We start from the raw sequence: 12,500 nt of genomic DNA on the forward strand, positions 1-12,500 counted from the left end.
TAGAAGGTGAGAGAGGGAGGGAGGGAGGGAAGGGAGAAGGGGAGAGAGGGAGGGAAGGGAGAAGGGGAGAGAGGGAGGGAGGAAAGGGGGAAGAAGGAAGGGAGGGATGGAGGAGAAGGTGAGAGAGGGAGGGAGGGAAGGGGGAGAGGAAGGAAGAGAGAAGGGGAGAGAGGGAGGAGAAGGGGAAAGGAGGGAGGGAAGAGAAGGGGAGGAGAGAGAAGGGGAGAGATGGAAGGAGGAGAGGGGGAAGAAGGAAGGGAGGGATAGAGGAGAAGGTGAGAGAGGGAGGGAGGGAAGGAGGAGAGGGCAAGGAGAAGGAAAGAGAGGGAGGTGAAGGGGAGAGAGGGAGGGATGGAGGAGGTGGGGAGAGGGTAGGAAGGGGAAGGGGAGAGAGAGAGGGAGGGAGGGAGGGAGAAGGTGAGGGGGAAGAAGGAGGGGCGGGATAGAAAGAGAAATGACTTGATCATGGAGAGTTAAATTTCGATCTTTGATTAGGAAGTCAGAAAGGGGAAGAGGCAGGGGGCTTAGAACACTCCCTGGTGAGGGGCAAGGGGTGGGGCGGTGGATAGGCACCGCATCTTGGACGGATTGTGGTCCTTTCAGTGGCCTTCAGCGTCTGAAAGGACCAGTTAAGTCCGCGCCCGGGACGGGTCAGACCAGAATGCACAGAGGTGCGCCGGAGGTAATTGCAACCAGTCGGAGACATCTTCACAGTAGGGACAGTCTCCAGATGTCTCAGGCTCAGGTTCAGACTCACACTTACACTCAGGCTCACACTCACACTCAGGCTCACGCTCATATTCAGGATGAGGCTCAGACTCTCCATCAGGCTGAGGCTCAGACTCTCCATCAGGCTGAGGCTCAGACTCTCCATCAGGCTGAGGCTCAGGCTCTCCATCAGGCTGAGGCTCAGACTTTCCATCAGGCTGAGGCTCAGACTCTCCATCAGGCTGAGGCTCAGACTCTCCATCAGGCTGAGGCTCAGACTCTCCCTCAGGCTGAGGCTCAGACTCTCCCTCAGGCTGAGGCTCAGACTCTCCCTCAGGCTGAGGCTCAGACTCTCCCTCAGGCTGAGGCTCAGACTCTCCCTCAGGCTGAGGCTCAGACTCTCCCTCAGGCTGAGGCTCAGACTCTCCCTCAGGCTGAGGCTCAGACTCTCCCTCAGGCTGAGGCTCAGACTCTCCCTCAGGCTGAGGCTCAGACTCTCCCTCAGGCTGAGGCTCAGACTCTCCCTCAGGCTGAGGCTCAGACTCTCCCTCAGGCTGAGGCTCAGACTCTCCCTCAGGCTGCTCAGACTCTCCCTCAGGCTGAGGCTCAGGCTGAGGCTCAGACTCTCCCTCAGGCTGAGGCTCAGACTCTCCCTCAGGCTGAGGCTCAGACTCTCCCTCAGGCTGAGGCTCAGACTCTCCCTCAGCCTGAGGCTCAGACTCTCCCAAAGGCTGAAGCTCAGACTTTCCCTTAGGCTCAGACTCAGCAAGACAAGAGCTTGTACTCATGCTCCTCTTCCTCCTCCTCCTCTTCCTCCTCCTCCTGCTTTTATGTCTTTTGATTTCCTATGAATGTTATCTAAACCAGTGCAGAGGATTCAACATATTCGTGGATTTTTCATACAAACTACAAACAGTATTTTTTAAATCAAAATATAATGTCTCCAAATTTGTTGATGATACAAAACTGTGTGGAATGGCAAGTGATCATTTAAACCAATCAAATATTCAAGAAAATTTAGCTAAACTGTAGCAATAGTTTGATTAGTCGCTAATGAAATTTAACCAAGTATATGTAAGGTTATACACATAGGTAAAAATAACAATAATTATAAGCAATGATCTCAAATCATCTAAGCAGTGCATTTTCGTCTCTGAGAAAGCAAATAAGATTGTTGGACTGATTGCGCGATCTTTTGATTTTAAAAGTCAATCTGTCATTAACAAGCTATAAATCGTTAATTCGTCCACATCTGGAATATGCTGTTTCCGTATGGTCATCGAATCTCATTATGACATGGACAGATTGGGAAAAGTACAACGGTGAACCACAAAACTGATTCTAAATATCATAAATCATACGAAAATAGACTAAAACATATGAATCAATTTTTCAAAAAAAAAAAAAATTATAAAATCAGAAATGATTTGATACAGGTCTTTAAGATTCTAAAGGGAATTGGCAACATAAAAAATGACGATATTTTCACACTAAATGCGAGTCAAACAAGAAGTAATGGTCTCAAACTGTCAGGAAGTAGATTTAATTTAGAGGTGGGTAGAAACAACATCGCCAACCGCAACCGTGTAGTTAATGAATGGATAAACTTCCTGCAAAGGCAGTGCAATATACTGTCGTACAGTTCGAAGTTTTAAGATTCATTTTAAGATTCACCAAAGAAATATGCTGAAATGCCTGCCATTTATTTTATTCTATTCGTTTATTTATTATTGTTTATTGTTATTTATGTTTATTTTTCATTGTTATAAACCATTATCACTTATCTGTTTATTATTTATTATTTATCTGTTTATTATCATTATTTTTTTCGTATTCGACCTGGTTAAGGACCAAATGGTCTCCTGTCGGCATGCATTTCTTTTGTAATCCTTTGTAATCTATGAATGCTTGTTTTAATTGGTTTAAATGTACTTTTTTGTGGCTGCTACCGTCAGCAGTCGTTCGGAAACGACAGTTTTAGCCCAGTAAACGACAGTTTTAGAGTCCGGCGTGCCCCCCCCCACACACACACGTATAAACAACTACATAAAATGATAAGAGATTAATAAATATAAGATAAAGATCTTTCTCCAGAACAGTCTGCAACACGTAACGAACATTCCTCTGTGCCAGTCTACTAACGTGTGGCGTAACAGGGAACTGCATAGGACACCATGGGTACAAACTTCTCACCTTCAAGTAGTGGAGGACAAGAATCTGTAGTCGCGGACTCCTTCACGTCAGATTTACGTCGAAGGGGAAGGCAGATCGTCGCCTTCGCGCTTCTGAAGGCGTCTGGAGAAGGACTGTCAACATCGTCCTCGTTTTTGGGTTCCGAGGACGTATTGTCCTCGAGGACATCGTACTGCAACAGAGACTCAGAGGTGTCGTCTTCGTCGTCGTCTCTGCTGTCTGGGTGGTGGTGATGGGGTTGTGAATGAAGTGCCACAGTCTGGGGAAGTGCTGGGCAGTGCTGATGGTTGCTTAGGGCGCCAGGTTGCCTCTGGTGGGGATCGGAAGACGCAGGGTCAGAGGGGCGTATGTTGGGGTCGCCGCCGCCAAGCAACGACGGGAACGACGTCGCCGTCTCGCTCATCGTGCGTGGGTCTTTTCCAGGAGAGAAAGCAGGTGGGCGTCCCCCTGGACCTGACGAAGGGCGACGCTCGTGTGGGGATGGGTGCGAGGAAGGCTCCCAATCCTCCTCCACCGTTCTCACGAGTTACCCTCAGAACCACGTGTTCAGAACATGTGCATCTGGCGTCTGAATGTCGAAATCAGGAAGAAGTGAGGCAACGAAGGTTTAAAGAGGGTCCCGACGGGGACCTGGGCGAGCGTGGCTCTTGACTTACACTCCCAGCTTCCGCCTCAGGATGACCGGTGTTAATGGGGATGGTGATGGTGGTGCCCTGCAAGAACAAGAGACACTTGTTAATCTACGAACTATTTAATTAAACATGGCATTCGTCCCCCCACCCTCAACACGTTAGGGCGCCCTTGTGCCGTGGAGAATAAATTCGCTCGCCTGGTCAGGGGCGGCAGGTCCTTGGGGACTAGGAGGGGAGCCCTGGGAGAGGAACCCTAGGGGGAAAGGGGAGGGAAAGGGACAGACTTCAATCTGACGTGAACCGTCGGACAGAACTGAGACCATTGATGACGTCTTGTTTGGTCTTCGGCAGAGTGACAGAGTGAATTGGTCTTGTTCACGGCAGGAAAGTTCTCACTCGTACAAATGAGCAGGCTCACGGTTACCCGTGAGAATAACCTTTTAAGGGCAAGAGTAGAGGTATGGTCAGAAGGGAAGGAGAGACGCTAACGGGGAAAGAACGACTTGAGAAGTAAACGTTCAGCTGAGGCCATTGTGAGGTGCCACGCTTCCTGGACAACAACAACTCTGGTAGATTGTGCATTTACATAAAAACAACATAAAAACATAAAAATGGAGGAGACTACAAGAGACCATAATGCCTACAGCAGGCAGTTGAATGTCCCTTACCACCTGTCGTCCTTATCCATAAAGTTATCTAATCTTATCTTAAAACAACAAATAATTTCAGCGCTCACTACATGGTTACTAAGTTTAGGGGTACAGTTGGGAACATTTCCTTATGCACCACGTGCAGATGGAGTATATGTGGGAGAGGTGTGGCGACGGCGTACGTGTATTCCCTAATATAAATGTTCAATGAATAGATTATGTGGTTGTCAGCAACTTTTACTTATATTATACCGTGACCACATAAGCCACATCGTCACGACCCTGTGGACAGTTGGAGTACGTTTTCGAAGTGACAAAAAAAAAATACTGACGGGGGAGGGATTGAATCGATTTTTGAGAGTTGATTGGCACTCTCCGTGCCGGATGTTTCTTCCTCTTTCTCCTCCTCCTCTTCTTCTTTAGCTCCTTCTAGTCTATTTCTTCATCTCCGTACCCCCCCCCCCCGCACCCTCCACCCTTCGCAAGCGAATGGGGGTGGGTTGGGGGTGGAGCTTATTTCGACTGATGTTCATGACTGTTCGTCTCCAACAGAAGTCGATTTGTATCAAAATTTAATTTTTGATTGGGACTCTACCTTAGGACCTCAAAGTCTTTTGTTTTAACTTTAGTGTTACTGGAACTTAATTCGGTACTTTCATGTCCTTCATACGAAGTATGAAAAATGTGGGAAGTAGGGAGAGTGATAGATTCATGGGAGTATGGAAACACATGGCCATTAATAGGAATAATTCACCCTCCCTCCTCACTATTTCCTCCACCGTTTCCTCCACCACTTGCTACTTTACCATACATACATGCATACATGCGCGCGCACGCACACACACACACGCGCGCACACACACACACATTTGTTCCAATTTAGTGAATAATACGTTCCAAACTGCATCACCAGCCTCAACAACATACTCCATATCATATCAACAAAGGGCCACCAACATACTCCACTCTATCTCAACAAAGGAGCAACTAAGCCACTCTATACTTGCTCACCAGAGAACCGACACCATACTGCCTCAACTCGAGGAATAAAGTCCCTTATAACCAGAAGGATTCTGGTAACATACAGGCACCAGCTGACATTCTCACTGGCAGAGTTCGATCCGGCTCGACGTGTTCTCCGACGCGCTGAGGAAGGACGGTAGCGTGTAATGCGATCCGTGACCACGTGACGCAAGACGTGGGAGGTGGTCGGGGGGGGGGGCGTTGCGTAAGCCTACGTTACGTCTGACGGGGGGACCACGTTACGTAACGCGTGACGCCAGAGCGCGATGTCACGCGGCGGGGTGCGTGCGCGTCTCGCGTCTGCGAACGGATGTATTGCACGTGACGTAGGGTAGGTGCCGCTATGCATGCTGACGTCACACGTGGCAAGTGACACGTGACAAGTGACACGTGACGTCACGTACCTGCGAGACACGGTGATGCTAAACATTTCTTTCGAAGCGCAGAAGGAAACGTGCGTACCAACATTCTAGATGTGACGTTAAACAATGTGCCTGGACAATACTTTCCGCCACCCTCCCCCCCCCCACCCCCGGCTAACCGGAGGCTGTTGGTGGCGACCACGGGGGCCCCGGCGGACGTAGTGACAATGGGAGCCAAATGGGGCCCAATTTGCGGGTCCCTTTGGACCAGGACCTCTCCAGAGGACCGCTCAGGAAGTCAGAAGCCTCACAACCCATTTATTCACGTGGCTAATCGAGGGCCTAACCCATTAATTGGGTCATCGAACCCTCAACCCATTCATCAGTAGACTAATTTAGTCCTTAACCCATTTCTCAAGGGGCTTGATCTCATTCTCTCTCTCTCTCTCGCTCCTCTCTCTCTCTCTCTCTCTCTCTCTGGCCCGAGGTCCTCATCGATTCTATTCATTTATTGACGACTCTCCGAAAAGGTCGCCCGCTCCCACTGCAAGTATCTCTCTCCCCCTCTCTCTCTCACCTCTCTCTCTCTCTCTCTCTCTCTCTCTCTCTCTCTCTCTCTCTCTCTCTCTCTCTCTCTCTCTCTCTCTCTCTTTCTCTTTCTCTTTCTCTTTCTCTCTCTCTCTCTCTTTCTCTCTCTCTCTCTCTCTCTCTCTCTCTCTCTCTCTCTCTCTCTCTCAATCTCTCTCTCTGTCTGTCTCTTTGTCTCTGCCTCTCTGTCTCTGTCTCTGTCTGCCTCTCTGTCTGCCTCTCTGTCTGCCTCTCTGTCTGCCTCTCTGTCTGCCTCTCTGTCTGCCTCTCTGTCTGCCTCTCTGTCTCTTTGTCTCTCTCTGTCTGTCTCTGTCTGTCTCTCTGTCTGTCTTTGTCTGTCTCTCTGTCTCTGTCTCTGTCTCTGTCTCTGTCTCTGTCTCTGTCTCTCTGTCTCTCTGTCTCTCTGTCTCTCTGTCTGTCTCTCTGTCTCTGTCTCTCTGTCTCTGTCTGTCTCTCTGTCCGACTCTGTCTCTGTCTGTCTGTCTCTCTGTCTCTCTGTCTCTGTCTCTCTGTCCGACTCTGTCTCTGTCTGTCTGTCTCTGTCTCCCTGTCTGTCTCGGAAAACATTTGTGACGTCATCAATGACATCATACGGACTGATGGATGAAGAGACGGACACACATCGTTCAAATGCTCATGAAATATGGAAAATAATAATTTGATTATACTGTAAAAATATCAAGTCGATATATAATTTTTTTTATAAATATTTTTCTATCAGTGCGTCTCATCCCCCCTTAACTGGGGGTACAGTTACTCCTTGGGGGAGGGGGATTAAAAATCCTATTATGGGGTATAGAAATTACACGGCGAGGGTAAAAATTACACGGTTGTGAAGTTGAACATTACATGGTGGGTAGGGGGGTGAAAATGACACTGGGGTAGGGTAAAAGTTGGGTAAATGACTAAATGAATGTACATTTATGAAGATGCTGGTTGGTTGGGGGAAGACATTTGTGACAAAGGAAGAAAGGTTGTCAGCTGCTGGATTAGGCAGTGCCAATTTTAGCAGTGATCTCAGCTATTTTGGTGCCGCACAAATGAAATGAAATCTCATGGCAACAGCAATCCATAAATAACGAAGCCTGATGTAAATAAATAGATAAACAAGTGATGAACAGATATACGAGTATATAGATAGACAAATAAGTGATAGATATAGATACATAATTAGATAATAGATAATTAGATAATAATGAATGTGTAAAGATAAATAATCAAATAGATAAATAGATGAAAAATAAATAACAATATAGAAATAAACAAATGAAACTAGTGATTGAATAAAACACTCCAAACAAGCCAATATGAAAAAAAAAAAAAATGCTCGGTATTCAGTTTACTCAAGACTGAAACCTTATTGCATAAGATGGAGATAGTTCTCCACACCGGTTTTTGTTTTGTTTTTGTTTTTATTCCGACTGTTTCATTCACCTTTGAGGCACTTCTTCAGAGGGGAGGGACTGGAGGGGGGGGGGGCGGTGACAGGCAGGGTTCCTAGACACCCAAATAAACAAATTTATTCTGTCTAGAGACAGTCGATTTCATCCAGGATCCTCAAACTAACGCCACGTTCTTCTCCCCAAGAAATCTTTAAGTGATTAGAATTGACGTGTCAATGGGAAGTTGGTGAATGGGGTTTTAATGGGGTAGTGTCAACAGGAATTGGTAAATGGGGTTTTGCCTCCAACGACAAGGACAAACCGAGCGACCCACGGTGAGGTAAGCGAGGTCCCTTTCCAACTTTCAGATCATAAAACAACTTCGCCATTAAACCCGTTTCACACTGGACCAATTGTCGTCAACTGTTGAGAGTTCGTTTGGGTAGAAACGACTTTGGTAACAATATACATACTTTTTTTTTCTCCAAATATCAAATTACCTTTGCGTCATATCCTGAGAAGCTGAATGACAAACTTGGAAAAGTTAAACCTATACGAATGTTAGATACATTATTGAAATATTCTTCGGGAAATCTAAAATACTTTGAACGAAGTCGTCTTCTAGATATTCAGATTCACAACAGTTGACGATAATCTGCCCAATGTGAAGCGGCCTCTCCAGGAATTGGAGCGAAGAGTGTCCTCCGCCTAAGAGGTCGAACAGCTCGTTAAACAGATTTATAACGCTACTAAACTCGTTCGATTTCATAAGCACCCGATCCAGCAGGTCTCATTTCTCTGCTCTCTTGTTGTTCTCTGCACAGGTGAGAATGTAGCTGTGTTATAGGAACAAAGAGGATCAAATATCACAGGCTACATCAGCAGCCATCTCCCACACATGCACATATACATAACATTTTTGACAGGCGCGTGTACACACACACGCGCGTGCACACACACATATGCACAAGCACATGCACACACACATACGCACACGGACATATGCATATGAACACACACACACACACACACATATATATATATATATATATATATATATATATATATATATATATATATATAGAGAGAGAGAGAGAGAGAGAGAGAGAGAGAGAGAGAGAGAGAGAGGGGGGGGGGGTGAAGCGTGTCTCTGTCACTAATAAGGAAGCCACTACCAGACCAACATAATGACCCAGGTCGAGGCCCCCAAGTTTTTGCAGGAGTCCGTTCATCGGGGTTATGCAGAAAAAAGGACAACAAAGATGAACAGATCCGTTTGAACCGAAAAAACGTAGAAAAACCATAACCGACCATTCCCCCTCGCCCTCTCCTGCCCCTATACAGCTGCGCGTCACGCTCTAGGACAGAAGCGCCAGTAAAGTACAGTTCATGACATCGACATCATCATTTCACGTTCTCTTTATTGCAGGGGGGTCCCTGAAACCTTACCAAGCGTAGTGATCTTTTTTTCTTTTTCTATTTTTTTTTTTTCCATTTATTCATCTATTCAGTTATTCATTAGTTTGCCTTTTATTTATTCATTTATTTACTAGTTTATTAATATATTCATTGATCTATTTATTCATTTATTCATTTTTCATTTATTCATTTATTCATTCATTTATCCAAACATTAATTCATTCATCTGTTCATTCATTCATTCATTCATGCATTTATTCATGTATATATTTATCAATTGGTTTATTGATTAACTTATCAATTTATCAATTAGTTTATTTATTGAATTATTAATATTATTATTATATTAGTTATTTATGATTAATTTATCTTAGTTATCTTTTATTTATTTATTTAGATTATATTCTATATTTATTCTTTTTTCTTATTATTAATTTATTTTTATTCTCTATTTATTTCATTTTTTCATCTATTTATATTTATTCATATTATTAATATCAATATTTATTTCATTATATTTCTCATCTATTCATTATTCATTTATTAATTCATTTATCATTATTCATTGTTTCTATTCATCTATTCATTTATAATTTTCTATTATTAATCATTATTCATTTTCATTTATTCAATTCTCTTTCATCTATTCATCTGTTCATTTATTCATCTATTCATCCATTCATTCATTCATCTATTCATCCATTCATTTATTCATATATTCACCTATTTATTTCTTTATTTATTAGATTGTTCATCTATTCATCTATTCATATTTTCACCTATTTATTTCTTTATTTATTAAATTGTTCATTTATTCATCTATTCACCATCTATTCATCTATTCATTATCTATTCATCTATTCATCATCTATTCACCTATTCACATATTCATTTATTCACCTATTCACCTATTCATCTATTTACCTATTTATCTGTTTTATTCATTTACTTTTTTTATTTGTTCATTTACTTATTGAGGTGAGTGTAATGAGGTGAGTGTAATGAGGAATAGACATTTGGGAATGGATGCGAAGAGGAGACTGTATGAAGGAGTGATTGTGCCAACAGCACTGTATGGAGCAGAAACGTGGAACATAAGAGAAGAAGAGAGAAGGAGTTTGAATGTGTTTGAGATGAGGTGTCTGAGAAGTATGGTGGGGGTTACTAGGCTGGATAGAGTGAGAAATGAGGAGGTGAGGAGGAGAACAGGGGTGAAAAAGGATTTGGGAGATAGGGTTGATGAAAGAATATTAGGATGGTTTGGACACATGGAAAGAATGAGTGAAGAAAGACTAGTAAAAGAGGTATGGAAGGCAGATGTGGAGGGAGTGAACATGAGGGGACGTCCTAGGATGAGGTGGATGGATGGGGTGAAGGGGGCTTTGGGGAAGAGGGGAATGTCTGTTGAGGAAGGAAGGGAGAGGACGGAAGACAGAGGTGAGTGGAGAGTGGTTGTATATGGATGATGTTGTGACTGCATGAGGAGGAATGGGCAGGGGGGTGGGGGGTGGGGTAGTATGTGTGAGTGAATTTTGACGCAGCCCGAAGGGATTTCTCCCCGTCCTCGCCATATATGCAAAGGGGGACGGAGAGGGGGGGTCGCCGATTAAATGAAGCGGCCTTGCTGTGGATGTACTGTGTCTTGCGACACTGCTTCTGACCCAGGGCGGTGGGCAGGGTGCAGGGATGACCCGTCATCCAGGAGGTGCTCAGATGAGAGGGAGGGTGGGAGGGGTGTGGAGTGTATTTAGGGATGAAATGGGTGGGAGTGTTTTTATGCCTTTCCCTTTCTGGCTACCTCCCTTGGAAGGGGGAAAAAGCCTTGGTATATGTATGTACTTATTGATCGATTTATTAATTCATTCATCCATTTATCTAATTTGAGTAAATGTCTATTGAATTTCCTCTGGAATAAAGAATGATATTTTAAATTTTGAGCCTCAAAGTGTGCTGTCCTTCAATCACTACTTTCTAAAAAAAAAAAAAAAAAAAAAAAAAAAAAAAAAAAAAAAATCCTGTTCTCGTCATCGCTCTTGTTGTATTGCGTCATCAATAACCAAGGCTCCTATGCAGCAGTTAAGGGATGTGACAAAGCTATTAGTTAGTATTAGTCAGGAGAGTATTAGCAAAATGGGATCATGAGCCTCCAGTCTACTCGTACATTCAGTCATTACCGAGTGATTAGGCTCTGTACGGTGTATCACCAAAACTCGTTCAGTCATTAGCTCCATACGGGGTACTATTCTACGGAAACAATGAGGAACCCCATAAAAATGCGTTTATGGTACGCAGTCTTTATATAATGCTTCGTGTTTGACCAATACGATCTCGCGTGACCCGTCACGGGAGCTATGGCAGGTCAGTGCGACGCCAGCTGAGCGTGGCGCCAGCTGAGTGGGAGACAAAGGCACAGAGGCGGCGGCGCCGGCGTTGAGGTCACATGCCCCAACTCGTCCCTCCTTGGCTCTTGCAAGCGCCATTCAAATCCAAAAAGTAAACAAAGGCGCCCAAGGTTTCCCCGTTTCTTGAAAAAAGAAAGAAGAGTTGGCACGAGTCAGCGACCCCGAGGGGCACGGTGCCAGCTGGGCTACGCGTCTAGGGTCCGTGGGATGGATGGAGAATTTGGGGATGAATTGGGGTGTTGGGGTGGGGCGGCTGTGACGTGTCAAAGGGCGGAGGGGGTATGAAAGGCTGGGTTTTACGATGAGTCATGGGGTCATGGGGAAATCCTCTTTCTCCCCCCCCCACTCCCATCATACCTTCTTTGTACTTTTCCTCGACCCCCCCCCCATTGTTGGTGCAGCCCCATTACCTGGCACTCGGTCCCTGGACCAGATTATTTGATTCTACAGGAATCTTTTAGTCGGGACCCTATGGGTCTGCGCATCAACACCTTTTCTCTTAAAGGGGATGCCACGGAGATGAATAAAATGGAGTACAAAGACAGCTTGACCCATTTTTGAACAAGTTACACTTTAAGGCTTTTATTCTAGTTGACGTCATACGGTTCTATTCGGTTTTGGGGGTGAGGGGTGTTGGGGAGAGGGTAAGCTCTCCGGGTATTCGGGTATTCACGGGTTACTCGGAGTCTGAAAGGGTAACCGAGAAGTAATTGCCCATGCACTCGCAGATATTATTCTGTACACTTGCCTCCCACATGTTAGTAAGAATCCAACACCTGCGCTACATTGATGAGGAAGCTACAGGTGCCACATTCGTGAGGTGACGACAGGTGGGGTGATGAACACTTGACGAGGATGCTTCCTGGCGACAGAAAACAAGCCTCGACCCGTCGCTACCCCATCCCACACCAACATCTCAGTTAACCTGATGTCGAGGTGGGTTAAACCCATGTTGACTAACCCACTACGTATCAAGGAAGTTAAAAGTCACGAATAAAGGTTCCCTGTATGGGGGTATTGACTGCAGAGGGTGTCACCCCTACGGATCAGAGCTATTCAGCATTTTTATAATAAGAGCTTCATTTCCATTCAAGGAAGAAAGCGATGCACGAGGTATTGACTGCCTAAGTTTTATGCAATC

At 45.0% G+C, this 12,500-nt stretch overlaps 1 protein-coding gene across 1 annotated transcript in view; it reads right to left on the reverse strand.

The window, feature by feature from the left end:
- LOC143033953 (battenin-like) overlaps positions 1-12,500 on the reverse strand; it is an 80,872-nt gene that overhangs the window by 28,909 nt on the left and 39,463 nt on the right. The window contains exon 2 of the mRNA XM_076199661.1: positions 2,902-3,614. Within this exon, the coding sequence (XP_076055776.1) occupies positions 2,902-3,304 (403 nt within the window). The 5' untranslated portion in view covers positions 3,305-3,614. The remainder of the gene's footprint in view (positions 1-2,901; positions 3,615-12,500) is intronic.

This window comes from Oratosquilla oratoria, chromosome 16 (assembly GCF_046742065.1).
Source record: "Oratosquilla oratoria isolate Oo_2021 chromosome 16, ASM4674206v1, whole genome shotgun sequence".
In the NCBI taxonomy this organism is placed as follows: Eukaryota; Metazoa; Arthropoda; class Malacostraca; order Stomatopoda; family Squillidae; genus Oratosquilla; species Oratosquilla oratoria.